Consider the following 21,913-nt stretch of genomic DNA (forward strand, 5'->3'; position numbering starts at 1 on the left):
AGGCAGCTCACCAGGTTTTGGAACAGAGCACATGTGATGACAGAAGCAAGTGATTTGGTATAAACATAGAATAATGGAGTGAGAGCAGACAAACCATGAAAAATACCTCTGCCATCATAAAGATCAACAGTGGTTGACCAGAACAGACATATCCAGAACAATGGACCGTTTAAGAATCATTCTTCATTACTTAAGAGGGGAATACCTGAATTATTTAACTAAGACCTCTGTGTGGGGATACAACTGTGTAAAATATCACAGCAGATGAGGAAGACGACCCATAAAAGACACAAAAGGCATAGGAGGCATTTGGGCATCAAATCATTTGGCTTGTTCAGCTCTGGGGCTCTTTCATGCATAGATGTGAAGATGGATCGATGCGACACATCAAAATGTTTGAAGTCCCCTCTCTGTTGTTTTTCTTCCACTGCATCTGATTTGTCTGAGAGATTTGGGTAGGCTCTCACAGGGAGAAAGCAAAGAACAGATCGATTTTAACATAGGTACCCTGACCCACTTTTCTGCACTAACATAACCCTGCCTAAGATGAGCAAGGTATTTGTAAGGACTTCAGATGGAAAGAAAAATGAAGTTAACTAATATGTTAGTGGGCGGGATTTATTTGGTGATTGAGCAAAAACCTGAGTTTTGCATATGTGACTATCCTTCTGAGTGAATCATTCATTCAAATATCTATTTCCAAAGTACTGATTCATTCATGAACAAAATAAGAAATCACATACTTCTAGGGCTGGGCGATATATCGCATGCGATTGTCACATGCATTTCGTCAGTAAAGCCGGTTCCCTGATTACCGCAAAATCGCCATCACCTGCTTTCAAATGGAGCGCTATTTAATAGACAGAGCCGTAGTTCACTGACAAGCTACGCAATATCGCGTTCATTATCGCAGATGAATCACCTTTGATAATGAACGTGATAGCCCTACATTCTTCCATATTATATACTGTAGTTGCAGAAAAACACTGTGTGAAAAGGAAAAATAAAAAAGTAGGCAAAAAGTTCCTGGATGACTTCCAGCGAGATTCTGATGTGCACATACAGTGGATACTTTTCTATTCCATGAGGCCAGTTAAGCGATGCAGTTGACGTTTGTAGGTCACATGACAATGTCAATAAGATTGTCTGAATTACATTCATACTACACAAATTCACACTATACAGAATGTACTTTTTTAATGGTTGCAAAGTAATTACTAATTCAAACGAAGTAGCTATTCAGAGCTATTCGATTTTGTTATTTATGAGTGAGCCACTGAATCATTCACTCAACATATCATTCATAAACTCTGATTCGTTAAGGAATGAAACACCAGTTCCATTGCTCAGAGATGTGCAATGGTTGATTTTGTTGTAGCTTTGAACCATTTTAAAACTATTTCACTTTTTAATCATGCAATGGGCAAAAACAGCTGAAACATCCCTTAAAATATCTTTTGTGCAGGGGAAAGAAACAGTCCATACCAATGTATGTGTCAGTACAACAGACTTGTATGTCTATCCCCCATACCCTCATTTTCATTTGTGTTAAATTAAACATGTCTATTATAGAACAGATTCTTAAGGTCACAATCATATGGACTGCAAAAGCAGCACTGTCTCCTAATATTTCAAGTTTACTATATACTATGAGGAGAAATGTTTCTCTCTGGGGTGAATCAATAAATCTGAACATGCCCCCCTCGCTGTTGGAAGATGAATCTAACGTAATAAGGCCCAGTAATGGCCCTCAACATCAATAAGTCTGAAATTCAATAGAGATTGGACCATTTCAATTGCTTTCTTGGCGAAAGGTGCAGAACCCTTTTGTTTTTCAGTGTCAATCATTAGTCTCAAAGTGGCTCAGTACTTTGTCCTTCCAGCCAGCATCAGGAGAGCTCTTTCATTCTCAAGCATAGGGTGACTCCATCATTTGCCAATTGAGAGGCATAGATTCAGGCAGTCCATGTGCAATGAAAGCAGATTTTAATCTTTAGTCGCAAAACAACTTAAAAATAAAGAAAACCTGGCCTCTGTGCCATCAGATTGTCGCATTTCTTCACATTATTAGATAAACAAGTAACATTTGACCCTATAAGGGATAGATATTCTGTACAGTCTGTTCAAAAGGTTGTACTGCTGTACCTTGGTGTTGGTTGTTTCTGATTGTTCTGTCTGCCCCTCACAGGCTTGTTTTATGCTTCATGTTAAATTTAATATGCTGTCTGACTATGGTCCATTAAAAGTAAAGCAAATAGACACATACATATTCTTGACATGTCTAATGGCTCAATAATATCTGAATCATAAATGATAAATACTCACAAAGTATCATGGTACACCTTGAATCCTAAGATAAATGCTAACTGTCTTTGGTTCAGTGCTGTCTAGAGCTGCACATTTCTGGATAAATTAAGAATCATGATTTTTTTTTTTTTTTTTTTTTTTTAATAGAGATCATGAGATGGGGGTAATTGTGAATGAATGTGGGGAAAGTCATGTGAGAGGAGGCAATGCTTCAACTGCGCTATGATTGGATATGATCAGTTATGATTGGACATGATTGGTTAGTGCGATAAATCCCGCCTCTTGTTTTCATGCGCATTCTCGTTGAATCGGCCTGAATGAAGACAGTTGATGGAGTTTATAGGTACATCTTTGTGTCTGTGAGTGAGTGATCAGTGTGTACAAGCTTGATGACTGCTGAAAATAAATTGACTATTAAAAAGAAAAGTTGAATATTAGTTAATAATAATATAAATAATAGTTTAAATTGTTACTGCCTTTAGTTATTTTTTTGGAATAAATGTAAAAATGAGTAAAAACACTAACTTGATGAAATTTATACTTGGTTTTAATAAATAGAACATTACATAGTGTAAAAATAACAAAATAGAATTGTATTTGGTCTCTCTTTTTATGTAATGTTAACTGAAAATTTTGTAACAGGGACATAAATGAGGACTTTGCCTCCTCAATTGAAAACACCACCGCACAACACTGATATGAGCAATATCACACGAGTAGCCGTGCAATATGGCTGTATATCAGCACGGCTGTGATTCGGCTGTAGGTAATATATACACACACAGCATCTCACAGACGTGAGTACACATTTTTGTTAATATTTTATTATCTTATCATGTGACAAAACTAAAGAAATGACACTTTGCTACAATGTAAAGTAGTGAGTTGTATAACAGTTTAAATTTGCTGTCCCCTCAAAATAACTTAACACACAGCCATTAATGTCTAAACCGCTGGCCACACCCCTAAGTGAAATTGTCCAATTTGGGCCCAAACTGTCAATATTTTGTGTGGACACCAATATTTTCCAGCACTGCCTTAACCCTCTTAGGCACGGAGTTCACCAGAGCTTCATAGGTTGCCACTGGATTCCTCTTCCACTCCTCCATGACGACATCACGGAGCTGGTGGAGAGACCTTGCGCTCCTCCACCTTGCATTTGAGGATTCCCCACAGATGCTCAATAGGGTTTAGGTCTGGAGACATGCTTAGCCAGTCCATCAGCTTTATTCTCAGCTTCTTTAGCATTCATGTTTCCCTCAATAAACTGTAGCTCCCCAGTGCCGGCAGCACTCATGCAGACCCAGACCATGACACTCCCACCACCATGCTTGACTGTAGGCAAGACAGACTTGTCTTTGTACTCCTCACCTGGTTGCCGCCACACACACTTGACACCATCTGAACTAAATAAGTTTATCTTGGTCTTATCAGACCACAGGACATGGTTCCAGTAATTCATGTCCTTAGTCTGCTTGTCTTCAGCAAACTGTTTGCGGGCTTTCTTGTGCATCACCTTTAGAAGAGGCTTCCTTCTGGGACGACAGCCATGCAGACCAATTTGATGCAGTGTGCGGTGTATGGTCTGAGCACTGGCAGGATGACCCCCCACCCCTTCAACTTCTGCAGGAATGTTGGCAGCACTCATATGTCTATTTCCCAAACACAACCTCTGGATATGATGCTGAGCATGTGCACTCAACTTTTTTGGTCGACCATGGCGAGGCGTGTTCTGAGTGGAACCTGTCCTGTTAAACCACTTTATGGTCTTGGCCACCGTGCTGCAGCTCAGTTTCAGGGTTATGGCAATCTTCTTATAGCTTATTATAGCCTAAGCCATCTATATGTAGAGCAACAATTATTTCCTCAGATTCTCAGAGAGTTCTTTGTTGCCATGAGGTGCCATGTTGAACTTCCATTGACCAGTATGAGAGAGTGAGAGCGATAACACCAAATTTAACACACCTGCTCCCCATTCACACCTGAGACCTTGTAACACTAATAAGTCACATGACACCGGGGACAGAAAATGGCTAATTGGGCCCAATTTGGACATTTTCACTTAGGGTGTACTCAGTTTTGTGGCCAGCGGTTTAGGCATTAATGGCTGTGTGTTGAGTTATTTTGTGGGGACAGCAAATTTACACTGTTATACAAGCTGTACACTCACTACTTTACATTGTAGCAAAGTGTAATTTCTTTAGTTTTGTCACATGAAAAGATATAATAAAATATTTACAAAAATGTAAGAGGTGTACTCACTTCTATGAGATACTGTATGTATATATACACAGTGGTAGTCAGAATTATTGGCACCCTTGGTAAATATGATCAAAGATGACTGTAAAAATAAATCTGCATTGTTTATCCTTTTGGTCTGTAATTAATAAAATTAGTAAAAATCTAACGTTTCATTGAAGGAAAAGAATTGAAAGTGGTCGTGGTGGTGGTGGTGGTGGTGGTGGGGGGGGGGTCAGGGATTTGCAGAGATTAGTCTTAGAAAGCATTAAAAAAACAAACAAACAAACAAACAAACAAACAAACAAACAAACAAACAAACAAACAAAAAAAAACGGCACCTACATCCCCACAAGTTGTTTGGGAGGTTTTCAGGAAAAATCCTCTGCTCTCATCCAGAAACAATATCCAGTATTTTCAGTTGTCAGACAAGACTGGAATTTCGGGAAAAACGGGACTGGCTTCTATGGTCAGATGAAACTAAAAAAAGAGCTTTTTGCCAGCAAACCCACCAGATGGGTTTGGTGCACACATGGATAAAATGTACCCCATGCTCAAGGTTAAATATACTGCTGGATCTTTAATGTTGTGGACATTGATCCAAAACAAACCTCAAAACCAACACAAAAATGTGTCGCTGCAGCATAAAAATAAAATATATAAAAAACAGTTTGAATTAATGATTCAATGACTTACTCATAAATACATTACTTGTTTCATTACTGGATGACTCAGTGTTTTTGAACAAATCTCTTGAATGAATGATTCAATGACATACATTTTTTAACAGTCACTTGTCGCCACCTAGTTGCGCAACAATGTAATCTTTACATCGTTATTACAATTGTTATTTCAATCTACAAGTTACTTTCAAAAGGTTATTTGCTCTATTTTGATTGCTTTCGTAGATATCAGTGTTTATATCCAAACTATAAACTTATCCCAGTACTTCTGTGATAATTTGAATATTTGTACCATGGAAATAACAATACTGTGTGGTGGAAAAGACTGTTTGTAAAGCTGTTTCATAGCTAGCCTAACTGCTTTCTCTGGGTCAGCGGCAGCGCAAACACATATTTGAATGTTCTGGTGTGATTTTGTCAAAGGTTTATTAGATATAGCCGAATTGTTGTCATTTAGGAATGAGATCGTGGCAGGTGTTTGAATTGAGATTGCGATCTTTTAAGGATTAATCATGCAGCTCTAGTGCTGTCCCTATCAGCATTGTTTAAAAGATATTAATTCCCCACAGGTCTGAAGAGCATTGGACTGAAATTCATTACCACACAAACTGACTTTTAGGAGTCAGATTTTTTATAAATATATGTGATAATGAATCTCAGACCAATGCTTTTTGTGTGTATAAATGAAAAAAAAACAAAAACTGTTAGCAGTGCTCATTTTGGGGTTCTCTCAAAGAATAGAGAATCTAAAAGGACCTTTCTAACCCTTCGAAGGCAGACAGGCTGTAATTTGAGCAGTGAGTGGTCCGCTCAGGTATAATAGAGGAGTCCTGGCGAGAACTGAAATGTGCTTTATCTTGATGCCAGAGCACTTTCTGCCCAAACAATCCTAGACAGCCTTTTCTAAACTTCAAGTGAACAGTAAATTATAGCAGTTATATTGTCCTCACCTGAAAGGCAAAACCTGCCGCTAAAACCTTTCTATCTTGGTCTATCTTGTCATGCGCTTTCCTCTCTGCCATGAAAAATAACTGTTGGTAGGTTCTTGCAGCTCCTCTGCTAATAAGATACATTTCAGTTACAAGACATATAACAACACGAAACAACCCTCCCCTTTTGGTAGATGGATGAGTACTTCATTTGACCAATAAGGAAATGCAGAAAAGTCTGTCTAAAATTATATATATATAAAAAAAAAAAAAAAAAAAAAAAAAAAAAAAAATCATTACACTGAAACAAAAAGGAAGAGCGAAATGTGCTTGGAGACTACAACTAATACTGTAAGAGAGAGTGAACAAATAAGATGTAGAACAAATAAGACAAGCATTATTTGCTTCATTAGCTGGTTAATGCAGTAGAAAGAGAAGGAGGCCCAGTTTCAGAGTCTTTCATCCTTGGATAAATTCGTAGCTGTAGGTGAGGGAATAAGAGATATTACTATTGATTGAGTCTAAGACAAGTAGCAATTTCAATTCCTTAACACATTGGTGTCCATCACTTGTGTCACTATGACCATGAGCTTTTTTTTCTCTTTTTTTCCCCCTATAAGGCTATGGCAGGAAAGTAATCAACAATACAAAAATAAAACGTATATTACAAAATAAAAGATCAAATAATGTATAAACCACATTTCTTTTAAGATAACGCTGTTTCAGAGGGAGGCTGCGATTCTTTCGCCTCCCTTGAGCTCATTATTTTCTCATTGAGAAATACAAGCAAAAAGTCACATGAGAGAAGACAGTGCCTCCACGTTGCTAGGACTGGCTAATTACTTATTCCTGAATTTTATAAAGCCGCTTGTTTATGAATTTGTTACGCCAAAACCACATGAATGGGTCACACTGTCACACCATTCTGTGAAAATGGATGGAGTAATTACAAAAAAGAAAAAAAAAAAACCTCTCCAACTCAGACATCATCACTTTAAGTTATATCAGAGTCAAAATGAACTAAAAATCACTTGAAATACAAAATTATCCGTGAGTCAGTTGGTTTTTAGCAACCACTCTGTAATAATAATAAGAAGAAAACAATATCCATTGATTCCTTAATCATATTGATTGCATGTTGTATTTGGATCAATGACGTGACGGGTCATTTTTTTGTCCAAAGGCCTTAATAATAATTAAAAAAAAACAAAGATATGACATCCAAAGTATGTAAGGTAGTACAATTAGATCTATTTTATCGAATCCAAAAGGGTTTTAATTATATTTTGCTACATATAAGGGTATTTTAAAGATTTTGAAGTGTCAAAAGGTCATTCGGTTTAACCGTCCAAAGACCAATACAGCCAATTCATTTGTGATTAAAATATTTTAAAATGTAATAAATGTGATAATAACATCATATATGAACATAGTGCAAAATTGTATTAAACATAGTAGAAGTCATTGCTTTGTTATGAGAAAGAACATCCGGAAAAATGAATTTTATTTATGTCATTCGGAGTAACCAATATATAGACACCATTTTAGATAAAGTCATTCAATCAGTATCATATGACAGGATGTGACATAATTTAGATACCTGCAAAGGACCACATGATTGTGAAGCAAAGTAACTAACTCTCTTTTAACTATTTGAAAAATTCATGTTTTTACTTGCTCATACATGTCTCGAAAAATCAGGTCATTCAGTACAACCGCTAAAAAACATGGAAAATGTTGTAATATTTAAAAAACTAGTACTAAATATAAAATGTTTGATTGTTCTTTTGCTAGCTAGATAGCAAGCTAACTAGCTAGCTAGCTAGATATCAGCCTGTTAGCATTTTTTGAAAATATCATCATTCGGTATAACCAAAAGTGTATTTTTGTAAAACCGAAATTTTGGTTCAAATGACTTTTTTTTGGTGAAATTTTTGTCCATCTTGTAAAACATGAAAAAAGCAGTGTTAATTGATTATAAAAACCACATAATCTCATTGTTAACACTTAATTAATTATATCTCCATTATGTTTTTTAAACATAATTAAACACTTTTAAAAAACTTATTCGTCAATGACCCATTCCCTAATGTAAGGTAAATTGTAAATTGTAAGGTAAACTGTGTAAAATATCAAATGTAACTGTAAATTCATTTACATTGGACTGATAAAACAAACACTGAGAGGAAACTTTGCCTCCGCATTTCAGAAGTTCACCAGACACAAACTTACTTTTATTCACAAAAGACTGTAGCATTGTTTTGGTTTTGTATTTTCTCAGGGCAAAGAGTAATTCTTGATTTTTCACAGAAACACGTACCATAATTTATGTATGATAGGAGCATTTGCATTATTTATAAGAACTATAAATGTTTAGGAATAAACTTTGCTTTTGCCAAAATTTCATCAAGTATATATATTTCATTGGACATTGGTGGTTTTGCTTTGAAAAACAAAAAAACATGGTAAATGTATTACAGAATATAAAACATCTTGCCTGTTTGTCATATTGTGCAATAGTTAAGAAAGTAAGAACAGGGAGCTTGGAAAGTTATGTGAAGTTTTATGACTTCCAGCTCCTATTCTTACAAGAATTAATATCATGTTGGGAACCCAACTGGTACATCAATATTTTTTTGCACCTCTCCATTTGATTCCAGCAGCGTGAACAGATGTAATTAGACATGTAAATCACAGCAGGGTCTTTAGCGGTATGCTAATTAAAAGGTGCATTTACAAAGAAGGGAGGGTGTATGAATTAAATATACTCTGGATGCTGCTGGGACTGTATCTAGTACTACATTCCACAGAGACCCACTTCTAACTGTACTTTCTGTCTGACTCTAACTTTAAAGTGCACTAAAGGGCACTTGAACAGCACTGTTGGCTTTTGAAGGAAGAGATTTTAAAATGAGATAATGAAATGTACAATACAATAATGAATAATGATGAAAGCTAACTTTTGTAATCAGGTTTAATAGTGGGGTGGAAGAAAAGTTCTTCTATGGAGCTACCTTAATATGAATGATTTAATTGCAAAGCTGATAAATCATATATTATTTTAAAATGCAGACGTAGACTGTTCAGAATAAGATAGCCAACCAAACAGCAAAGAAATGACTATAAATGAAAAGGACAGAGGACTGTGTGTGTGGCTGGACTGGTGATGTTTGTGTGTATTGAGAAATGGCCATTGTGTCTGTTCACTTGTTGGGTCACACAGCAGTGCTCCCAGATCTCCTGCAGGAAGCGGACAGAAACACTGTGTGCCAACAGAGTCTGTAAACTTGTCTGACAGTGTTTAAAATTCTCTGCAACAACAAATAGCCACTGGTTTATCTATTGCCTTATGCAGACGGAGAATGGAGGGCTAAGATAGACTGTAAGAAGACAGTTCAAGTGTTTGTGGAAGCTCTTATGCTCTAGAGAGGATGTCCTGTCTGCTGCCTGACCCCCAGGATGCCTCTGAACCACAAACATGCTGTGGTCACGGTCAGCAACGATGACTAACTAATGGACGAGAGAGAGAAAGAATGAAAGACAGCAAAAGAAAGAGAGATGGTCATGATTTCCCCTTATCTTGAAGAAAAAGCAGTGATGTGTAAAGCTGAAGATGCCACTGAACATGCACAAACTCAAACTCTGTCCTTTGTGTATTGCAGCTGGCCTCTTCAGGCATAAACACACATGCACAGACTTTTCCCAATTTTTCACCCCTAGGCAAAACTATAGACTGACTGTACTTCGTTTTTTCATGTAGTTTCATGTTGGCTTGTTGCTGTTGTGTTTTTCTGCCAAGGTCACGACTGGCTGATTTCCACACAAACTGTCAGATGACCCCTCACTCCATCAGCAGCTGCCTCAACGATGACTATCAGGCCTGTCTTGCGTCTTACACCAGACTGATCGGTGAGCTAAAGAATGTTTTTCATAATTCTGTTTGATGTATGGATGTTCAACAGAAATAAATGCAGTGAATTTTCATAGGCTATTTTTCTAGAATGTGCTTTTGCTGGGGTCAAACTGATTGACAACCAACAAAATCAACGTTACTTTTCTGAATTGCTGAAATACAATTGACCATTCGCAAAGACCCGCCCTCCTTAGTTACTGTTGCTATGTCCGACAAGCCATGCCGATCTCACACCACACATCATGTTCTCATGCAGTGAAAAATACATTGTGGAGCAAAGAGGACCCTAACAACACATCAACAGATAAGGCAGAGCAGGTTGCATTTGATATGACACAGTCTTGCATTTTTTTTTTTTTTTTTTTTTTTTTAATTTTTAAAGAAGTTTAAACAATAAATACCATTTTGTGGCTCTTTAATGTGGTGCCTCAGTTCAAGCGTCTAGTGAACTGATCATCTCTTCCTTCTAGTTAATTTATAGGATCAAATAAACATGAAAGAACATTAGAAGGAATGTTGACATGAGTACACACAATTTTTGAAGTCCACCGACGTTACTTTACTGCTTTGTCGGACATAACAGTGGATTTGTTGTTATGATTGGTTAGATCGCCTGTCAATCAAACTCCCGGCAAAGGGTCAATTGAGTGGAAATAGGTAGAAACTTAGGTAACACTTTATTTTACAGTGCCGTAGTTACACGTTACTACATGTACTTACTATAGTAGCTAATAACAGTACATTATGCATAATTACAAGTAACTAACCCTAACCCTAACTGTAACTCTACAGTAAGTACATGTAGTTATTTAATAGTACTCAGTACTTATTTAAGTAATTACAATGTAACTATGGCACTGTAAAATAAAGTGTAACCGAAACTTATAAGCACATAATACAATTAATAATAATAATAATAATAATAATTTTGAAACTACTATTACTACTATTTTTACACATACATGACCATTCAAATGTCTGGGGTATGATTTTTTATTTTTTTCAAAGAAATTAATACTTTAATAAATAATTATTTTATTCAGCAAGGATGCATTAAATGGATCAAAAGTGACAGTAAAGACTTTCACATTGGTACAACTAATTTCTATTTTCTAATTTCTAACAAAAACAAAGAAATTGGTCTAAATTTTATCTCTGAAGATGAAGTATGTGTTTATTTCCTAATTCAATATCATATACATTAGTTACTTAGAATGATATTTTGTTTGATTTGTTCTCCCTATAGGTACAGACATGACTCCTAACTACATGGACGCAGCTCACTCAAACTTCACCATCTCTCCCTGGTGTACCTGCAAAGGCAGCGGGAATCAGGAAGAGGAGTGTGAGAAGTTTCTACAGGACTTCATGGAAAACACTTGTCTCCGTAAGTCTTACCTCTGTTGTAAATAAAGAGTTCCTCCTGTAATGCCTTTCCCTTCCAGCTTCACTCACCACTGTAGCTTTCAGCATTTGCATTAAATTCAGAATTAAGTAACTGAGTATACTTAAATGAGTATGTGGTTGTTTAGAAAACCTGAATTCTGCAGCTACTGTGACGATGTTTAAATGATGCCATGTTTTGTTTACTTTCCCTAACAAAACTCATCCCATGTGTGGAAGCTCTACCCAACTCCAGAATCATAAAGTTTTGTAACTAATGTCACACTTGTTAGCATAAAGTAAACATGTAGGCTGAGGCTAAATAAGGCTTCCACCTTGGCTTGTTATCATATGCTGCTACAGGACTCCTTTTTTGGTATTCCATGGTGATAATGTGTGCGTTCAGCCATTTAAAACTGGCTTATTTTCAAATGATAATCTAATTAAATTCATGTGGACAGATGTTTAGATTTACATATTTTAGATTTAGTTGAACACGTTCATTCTTTAGCATTAAAGTTGGCATGGAACCGAAGTTACGATAGTCTTTTCTTTCTTATTTCTGATGAGCCAAAACATCATAATTAGTCACAGGTGAAACGGATATCATTGATCATCTCCTAACAGGGCCATATGTTAAGGTCTGGGTAGATTAGATGGTAAACAATCAGTTCTCGTAATCAACGTGTTGGATGCAGGAGAAATAGGCAGGAATAAATATCTGAATAGCTTTGACAAGGGCAATATTGATATGGCAAAGCAACTGGGTCAGAGTATGTCTGAAACGGCAAGGCTTGTGGGTTGCTCCCAGTCAGCAGTGGTGAGAATTTTCTAACAGAGGTCCAAGGCACAAACTAAAAACCAGCGACAGGTTCATCGATGCACAAGGACAATGAAGGCTATCCCATCTGGTCCAAGCCAAAAGGAGGTCTTGGACAAGTCACAAAATTTTAATGATGTTTATGGGAGGAATGTTTTATAACACACAGTGCATTGCACTCTCTTCCGTATGGGGCTGTGTAGCCACAGACCAATTAGAGTGCCTATGATGACCCCTGTCCACCATTGAAAGTGCCTGCAATGGTCACGCAAGCATAGGAACATAGGATAGGTGTTTTTTACTGGTCGCCTCGAATGTTCAACTTTGAGTAAAACGCTGCGCTCATCACTGTCACTTTTTAGCCAGCCGTCCAATCAGAGTGGAGGAGGGGCGGAACAAATACAACTCCGACCAACTGTCAGATTCTTGCTGTACAGAGACATCAACAAACAGACACAAAATGGATGAGAAATTAATATTGCTGGTCTCCGAACATACATAGCAAGTAATTCCACATTGTGTGAAAATTTTTAGCCTGAAACAAATTACCTGCAAAATCAGTTATAAGTAACAGTGCCGCAGATATTCCGTATCATAGCAGCAAAGCGTCTCAACGGAAACAAACGCTGCGCTGCAGAAGCGCTCTTAAGCGCTCACAGATAGGCGTTTTAAGCAGAGCGCCTAGCGTTTTCAGCTGGCTAAAAATGCTCTGGTGGACACACGGCTTGGTGCCAAATACCACAGGACACCTTCAGGGCTCTTATAGAGTACATGCCTCGGTGGGTCTGCACTGTTTTGGCAGAAAACCAACAGCATTTAGGCAGGTAGTCATAATGTTTTGGCTCATTGGTGTATATTCAAAGAAAACGGCTACTCGAAGAAGAAGAAAAAATTGATTGGATTGTTGGATCATTAGCCCGGAACACACCAAGCTGACGGTCGGCTGGCAGGCAGTTTTTGTTTGTCAGCCGACTAAGTTTTCTCATTGTGTTCCGCACTGTCTGCTGAAGTTGGTCCTCGTCAGCTTTTTTCCGGCCGATTTGACATTTTGAATCGGCGTCGGTCACTCTGGCCATCTGATAATTCTGATTGGCTGTTCAGCTACTGCCACCTACTGGTACGGAAAGGCATTTCTTCTTAAGCAGGTGCAGAATGGACGTGCTACTTGGCCGTCGGGCATCGAGCGTCGGTTTGGTGTGTCAGGGCAACTTTGGACCCAGACGCTGCTGACGTGAGCCAACCCCGCAGTCTGTATTCATTGCATAATGTGGTTCATCAAATTTTGACAGGCGAAATCATGCCATTTCAATGAGATCGCATGCAACTGGGAATTTCATATGAGGGCAAAAGATTTCACCACAAGGATTTTGCAACGGGTTAAAACTGGTGACTGCGTTTACCAACAGAAAGCTGCTAGGTTTGAGCTGCTGCTGCTTGGTTTGCTTCTGTATGAGTTGTGCTTCATACAATGATACACTATTGACAATAGACAATAATCTGTGAATTTTTTCTAATGTGACTGCACTTTTAGCCTTGAGACAATATATATGCTAGTGTATTCCTAAACAGTGACTAAATTAACCTTTAGCAGATATGCACATTTCAATTTTGCAGTCTTTTACATGAAAAATGGGTCAAAAATGTAATTACTGAATCTGCATTCATGGCCTATCAAATTTTGTGCAATCAAATGCTCTCTAGAATAACAATCAGCCACACTTATCTACAACTTGTACAGGTTACTGACTAGCAATAGTATGTAGCAAATCATAGTTCATAGCTGTTGGTGAAAACATCTTGTTTCTATGCTAGCAAGTACATGATTCTTTGTCTGGGTTTTGCTCAAGGAAAATACCAATAGATTACACTGAACTGGTTTCCTGCTGACAAAAAAAGGCCAGCATTTGGGAAATGGTGTTAATATTATTCTGTTGCTCTGACTTTCTGGAGACATACATGTGTATTTAAGAGATGAGAAGAGAGAGAGGACAGACAGACAGATGGATTATTCTTGTTTGACAAGTCTAGTTGGTTCTGTATCAAGAAATAGATAGATAGATAGAAAAAACACTGGTTCTTTTACTTTGATTTATTAAAGAATGATTAACTTTACAATCACTCAACAGACTTTGTTTATCAATGGCTATAAAAAAAATGCATTATCAGAGATACAATTAGGAGGCAAATAAAAGAGAATCTAAGATGAAGAAATTCCAAAAAAAGAAGGGGAAAAAAATATGTTTGACTGCTTGGCAGGAATATCTTCCAGTGAGAGAAAGAAATAACAGAGCGGAAACGAAAACATAAGATAATAAGCTACAGAGCTTCAGGCATTAGCACAAGAGACATTTCATCCGATATCCCACTGTGAGATAGGCTGAGAGAGATTTTTCAAGTCAAAACAAGCAAGGATACAGTATAATTTGCATGGCTTGCATGTAAATCGTGGCTTTGTTACCAAAACTAGCGAGCTGCTTTCGTAGAATGTGTTTTAAGGAATTCTAGGCACACTTCCGATGTGAGGGCTGTTCCAAAAATATCTCATTTTGAGTGAAGGCAGCATCACATATATCCTTTTTTTTTTTTTTGGACTGACTAAAATGCTATAAATATACATACTGAAAGGTAATAAACTGTAGTATTTGATGTTTGATGTTAGCAAACTCTTTTTGAAATTAATTGTGAGATTAATCTCCTATCCGCTTCACATAAGCATCATTATTCTTATGGCGTAGGTACTGTAAGTGAAGTTGTAGCCAATTAAGAGTGTTTTGAGTCAATGCATGAAGGCATTAAACAGCAAGTCAGCTTACTAAATTGTGAGACAGCCTTTGTATGTGTGTGTGGTCAGTGGATGTGTGTTCTGGTTTGTTTTTCTAGCAATTAACTGATCCAAAATCTGCAAGCGTTGCAGAATTAGCATTTAGCTGAACTGCTGACCCCCAGATACAGCTAACTAATGCCTCATTCCTCACAAACTTGGGAGGAAGACACATATTAATTTTCTCCTCAAGGGATCTGGTGATTTAAAGTCTCTCTGACTTTTTGACTTCCTACAGAAACATTCTCTTATAAAAATGTGCTTTGAACCTATGTTTTCTTGTTTTTCTTTTCCTGCAGGAAATGCAATCCAGGCCTTTGGCTATGGGTCGCTACCCAAGCCTGATCCTCAGCCTACTACAGGCTCAGTGAAACCAGATCTTGAGCCCACTGCCAATGTCCATAAAACAACCATGGATCCTGGGGAGGAGCTTTTAAACGTAAGTCAAATTTTATGGGGTTTATGGGGAAGTTTTAGCTTTGTATATTGCATCTTATTACACTCTAAAAAATGCTGGGTTGTTTCAACCCAAGTTTGGGTCAAAAATGGACAAACCAAACCATTGGGTTAAATTTTTAAATGCATTTTTTAACCCAACGGTTGGGTTTGTCCATATTTGACCCAAATTTGGGTTAAAACAACCCAGCATTTTTTAGAGTACAGGTAATTTCACTGCAATGTTCTTATTTTATATTGTTTTCTCTATTTTGTTTAACCAGTTACTCTGTGTAGTCTGTTACTGTTGCATCTTATAAGCATGTTTAAAAAAACTGTACTTGCAGATGATATAATATAATATGAATTAAATAAAAGGCCACTTAAAGGTGCAATATGTAAGAATTTTTTGCAGTAAAATATCCAAAAACCACTAGTCCAGTGTTATAAATTTTGTTTACTTGAGTACTTACAATATCCCAAATGTTTCCAACTATTTGTAAATCGTGAGAAAATTGCAATTTTAACCAAGGCTCCGGGACGTGTGCGGAGTCGCGTGTCAATTGCGTCATACCCACGTTACCCTCGGTTTCCGGTTTTATTTTGTAGAAACCATGGAAACACCAAAGACACTTTAATATATTACGTTTTAATCGACAATGGAACAACTGTTTTGATATATTTATAGACAGAAAACTAATTATTGTTATATAGCTCAACACGTTTAGTTTATTTTATTTTTAGTAATAGTAATACAGCATTTTTTCCATCATACAATATGTTTTAAAATTAATTGCATGATATTTATCAACACAAGCCAACCAGCATTTAATATGATATTCTGAAATCGATCTAGCTTACTGCAGTGTGCAACAAGTAACATTATAAAATCATTTTTAACACTCTCAAACTGAGCTGTGTTACCTCATACTCATGACCGGAAAAGCGGAAGCGGCGCCGGCGACTGTGGCATAATAAAAGTTCCGCTTCTCACAGCTTGTGTTGCGCAATCGCTCCAGCGTCCTCGTTCAGCTCCCACAACACTCGGTCCTGCTCTGCTTCATACTACAGTAACGTTAATAATCGCATCCATGTTCCCAAGTCCTATCCCTGTTCTTTTCCATCAACCATTGAGATGAAGACCACATGTCCCAAGATTACGCGCTTAAACTTGGCGTTATCAAGCTATGCCTTTGTTTTGACTAGACATCTAGCAGACAAAAAATATTACATAGTGCACCTTTAAGTGTACTTAAAGAGAGTACACTTTCTGTTTCTTAGCACACTTAAGTCCACTTTGTAATAATGTCAAATGAAAAGATTTACTTTAAAGTACATTTTAAATTGTTTTACTAATCTTTTGCCGTGCTTTAAAGAAGTACACTTATTTGGTGTGTTATACTAAAGCATGTGTAAAATACTTTTAACTGTAGTGTTATTTAATATTATATTTAAAAGTTAATATATTTTAAATGTACTGAACTTCATAACAATATATAATTTCGAATACATAACATTTAAGTTTCAACAGAAATGACATTAAAGTATATTTTAGTTTAACATAAATGATTGCTAGTACATATGGTACACTTTTACTTTATTTTTAAAGACAATAGAATTTATTATGAAATTACGTATAAAGACGCACTTAAGTCTTACTCAAGTGGCAAGCTCTGTATTTTAGATAATTTAGATAAATGTTCGAAAACATTTCATCAAGTTCACACTTAAGTATAGTCAATTTAAAAGAAGTGCACTTCTTTTCACAAGGGTAAGCCTAGTAAGAAATGGATGTGTCTTAGTCATTGATGCAGAAAGTGAAAGAAGCAGCTGTGTGAATGAATTAAAATACTGAACATGTTGCTTAGTAAATATTTAGATCTCACCACTAACAAAGCTGCATTTACAGAACATCAATTAAACACTTTACTCATTTATTTCATTTATACATGCTTTAGTGAAAGAAAGAAAAAACATGGCATTGCATTTACACATAGGAATATTGTAAGCTAACTGCCACTTTGCATTTAATTAGCATTGATTGGACTAGTTGACGATAGTCAAGCTGTGAACAGCTGTAGAATAAACAACTGACAAGATATAAATTAGTTGACATTTGTACCTTTGTTTGGTTAATTGCATAGAAACACACACAGAAACACACAAATCTTTGCAGAGTTTTTCACCTGAGTGTAAAATACTCTCCAGAGATGTTGACGGGCCCGTAATTAACATATTAAAGTTGAAAATGTAAAATGATTCAGTGTGCCTCTGAAAACAGCACAAATAGACAAGACAGAAAAATGCGTCCTAACAATTTCCCCGAGGAGCCACAAAACTGCATGTCACTATTTACACTGCATGATGTGTTTGTGTGTGTGTGTGTGTGTGTGTGTGCGACTGTACGTGCTGGGCCAGTAGAGCAATGTTTAATTTATTGTAAAAATGATAATTAGTGCATTACCCAAGCAGGAAGTTTATAATTAGAGACTGCCTGAGGGGAAACATTGTCAAACTTTACCATTCTCCAGCAATTCAAAAACGTGTCAGATGCGCATCACAGATTCACCCCATTGCTGAAACTCATATTTTTCTTCTGGTCCCACTCAAATGAAAGATGAATAGTTTGCCATGGGCCATTTTTCTCATTCTGACAGGTAGAGAGAAAATGGGCAAAGTCTCGCTCTGTTTACCGTGTTTTAATTCCAGGCAGGGTTTGGCAACACAGTGATTTTTGGAGGTGAAATTCAAAAGGAGTGCTTTGCTCTATCTAGCAGGTCCAATAGCACTTAAAGTGTGCCTGAGGCAGAAAGGATGTTCCCTTACAGAATCTACATGTAGAAGTGACATGTCTAGCTCATGGGCACAACTGAGGGAATGATTTTATTCACTCAGCACCATAAATTCTCTTCGGTGCTCCATTGGTATGAATGATCAGATATTCATCAAGTTATTCATACTGTTTCCACAGAAGCATAGAATATTAATAATAACCAAAGCATGTTTAACCTAAATGAACTCAAGGGAGAATTACATTTAATTACTTTCATTTATATACACCAATCTAACAATACATGCTAATAAACAGCAACATTTACATAATTATATTTTTGCTAAAACGTTTTATTTGTAAAAATGCCACACAGCCCAATGACGCAAAGGAATCAGTAACTTGAATCAATTTGCAACAGACAGTTTGAACTTACTCACATAAATGTACACCAGTTCATTTCCCCAAAGGATGGAATCCTCAACCGGTAACTGACGTTGGACCATTATATGATTGGCTTACGAGGTGCAGATGATCCAAATTGACTGTTAGGCTATTTCCACTGATACACACACACAATTGTTGGATTTACTTAAAAAAGCAGTGTCAAGTGGTTCCACGCAACTATATTGAGTAATTTGTACAAATAACAATTTAGTTGTATGAACAAAAGAATTTCAAGTAAAGCTGAGTCAATACAAATCATTTGAATTTGTCACTGTTACATAATATTTATCTGTGCATTTTACTTAATAATATTATGTAAAATTTATAAAGTTCATTACGTAAGGTGAGCACATTTATTGACCTAATTTACCTCATTAAATTAACTATTTGCTCTACAAAATGCACTCAAAAAAATAACTTGTTAAACAAACTCAATTGAATTGAGAGCAGGAAATCCAGGCACCAGGCGCGACTGCTATTTTCACCCCGACGCAGTTATTATTTTCACGTCCTGCACCACGTTCTTTAAATAGCAAATGCATTTGCACCCATTTGTGCGCCCATGGGCGTGCTGGTCTGAAAACGAGGCGTGTTCAGGTGCATTGTTGGTGCGTTACTATTTTGAGGCAATTGAAATAGTCTGCACCAATGTCCAACTGAAACCTGGTCTAAAGTCAATGGCGCAATGTTTGATTTGTTATTTAAAGTGTGCGTTAGTAATATGCACCTATATATGGGTGCAAAACGCGCATACAGTCTGTTTATTACACACACAGGGACATGCAGCAGCACAAAAACATGCCAAATATTAAAAAATAAAAGGATTACAATGTAAAAGATTATTATTATGTGCATAAAGACTGAACAACACATAAAATAATGCTTTAATCCCTAAATTTAGTCTCCTAATGCAGTCGCTTGTGAAGCATGCTGGGAACTACAGATCCACTGCCCTGTTAGTTATTTCAACATTAATTTGTGCGTTTCACTCAGCAATGTTAAGTTGACTGAACAAACACTTAGGTAAAGCTGACAATACTCGTTTTTAGTAGAAACAACTCAGTTAAATTAAGTTCATGTAGTTACATGAGTTTTCAAGTAATGTGAACAAGGATGGTTTGAGTGAAACTAACAACAGTGAAAGGTCTTTTTTTTTTTTTTTTGAGAGCAGATATGGATGTTGCTATTTCTTCCTTTAATCGGACAATTAAAATGATGACCGATCTCTCTGCGTACCCCTTATGTTAATGTGTTAATGCTTAAACACAATTATTTTCTGAAACATCTTTTATGTTGATGTAGCCAAGGCTGCAGGTGGTAAAAATATATTCCAGTAATATATATACAGTACAGTAAGTGGAACCACTAAGATTTTTAATGTTTTTAAAAGAAGTTTCGTCTGCTCACCCAGGCTACATTTATTTAATTAAAAATACAGTAAAAAACAGTAATATTGTGAAATATTATTACAATTTAAAATAACTGTGTAATATTTAAATATATTTGACAAAGTAATTTATTCCTGTGATGCAAAGCTGAATTTTCAGCATCATTACTCCAGTCTTCAGTGTCACATGATCCTTCAGAAATCATTCTAATATGCTGATTTGCTGCTCAATAAACATTTATGATTATTTTCAATGTTAAAAACAGTTGTGTACTTTTTTTTTTCAGGATTCCTTGATGAATAGAAAGTTCAAAAGAACAGCATTTATCTGAAATACAAAGCTTCTGTAGCATTATACACTACCGTTCAAAAGTTTGGGGTCAGTAAGAATTTTTATTTTTATTTTTTTGAAAAGAAATTAAAGAAATGAATACTTTTATTCAGCAAGGATGCATTAAATCAATCAAAAGTGGCAGTAAAGACATTTATAATGTTACAAAAGATTAGATTTCAGATAAACACTGTTCTTTTGAACTTTCTATTCATCAAATAATCCTGAAAAAAAAATATTGTACACAAATATTTTGTACAATTGTACACATTAAATGTTTCTTGAGCATCAAATCAGCATATTAGAATGATTTCTGAAGGATCATGTGACACTGAAGACTGGAGTAATGATGCTGAAAATTCAGCTTTGCATCACAGGAATAAATTACTTTGTCAAATATATTCAAATAGAAAACAGTTATTTTAAATTGTAATAATATTTCACAATATTACTGTTTTTACTGTATTTGTAATTCAATAAATGTAGCCTTGGTGAGCAGATGAAACTTCTTTTAAAAACATTAAAAATCTTAGTGGTTCCAAACTTTTGGACTGTACTGTATATATCTAAAGACTTTTCATGATCAGATCTTGATGGATGAAATCTAGCCTTGCCCTGCTGCATGAGCTAATGCTAATTCCAGCTGAATGTTCTGCTTTGCTATAAAATGTGTCAAATTACACAGTAAAAAAAATATTATTGGAGTGTGTTTTACAGTCTTTATACTTCAACATTTCACGTTTAATTCAATGTGTTACTTGCCAGTTCTTTGTAATTATTTGTGAATTGTACTAGCAATTGCAAGTGAAAATTGTTTACAAGGAAATCCAACACCTTTAATTTCAGTGTACGAAATGTCTTGTGAGTGTTGTTTTCCATTGTTATTGGCCTGCTGATCTGTGTACCTACGTACGGTTTTATGTGAAGCGTGGCTTGTTCTTACAAAGATAAAAGTCATGAATGATTTTGCGAATGTTTGTGTGTTTGTTTGAAGAGGGTTGTATGTAGCAATGCATGACTACACATTGGTGTCTTTCTGTCTGTTCCTGTGTGAACAATCAGGACAAGTGTGAGAGTTCTAATACAAAGAGATGTGATGTGAATGAGTGGAAGAAAAATGGAGGGAGATGTTGAAAAGCAAAGGGGAGAGAGGGGGCATTAGCAGAGCTGTGAACAGAGATCTGGGCTGATGTCAACAGGCAGCTGACACACATCACCGCTCTTGCTAATTAATTGGCTTTTAGTCACTGTCCTCTGTTTCTCTCACCCCCACAACATCCCCGCCTGTCAACACACAATTTCTGTCCCTTCCTCCGTCTCTCGCTCGCTCTGTCTGTCTCGCTCTCTCGCTCGCTCTCTTTGCCAGCTGTAGTTCTGGCGGTTATGGTTTTTGCCTAAGCCTGCATCTAATTATGCATGTTTACACAGGAGACGCTGAAAGTTCACTGC

General features: G+C 36.5%; 1 protein-coding gene across 3 annotated transcripts in view; it reads left to right on the plus strand.

The window, feature by feature from the left end:
• The window catches only part of gfra2a (GDNF family receptor alpha 2a), a 106,581-nt gene that overhangs the window by 72,922 nt on the left and 11,746 nt on the right, over positions 1-21,913 (plus strand). For all 3 annotated transcript variants that reach the window (XM_067393944.1, XM_067393945.1, XM_067393946.1), the window contains exons 5-7: positions 9,957-10,066; positions 11,317-11,457; positions 15,394-15,533. In XM_067393944.1, the coding sequence (XP_067250045.1) occupies positions 9,957-10,066; positions 11,317-11,457; positions 15,394-15,533 (391 nt within the window). The remainder of the gene's footprint in view (positions 1-9,956; positions 10,067-11,316; positions 11,458-15,393; positions 15,534-21,913) is intronic.

The sequence above is a fragment of the Chanodichthys erythropterus genome, chromosome 9, assembly GCF_024489055.1.
Source record: "Chanodichthys erythropterus isolate Z2021 chromosome 9, ASM2448905v1, whole genome shotgun sequence".
Taxonomy (NCBI): Eukaryota; Metazoa; Chordata; class Actinopteri; order Cypriniformes; family Xenocyprididae; genus Chanodichthys; species Chanodichthys erythropterus.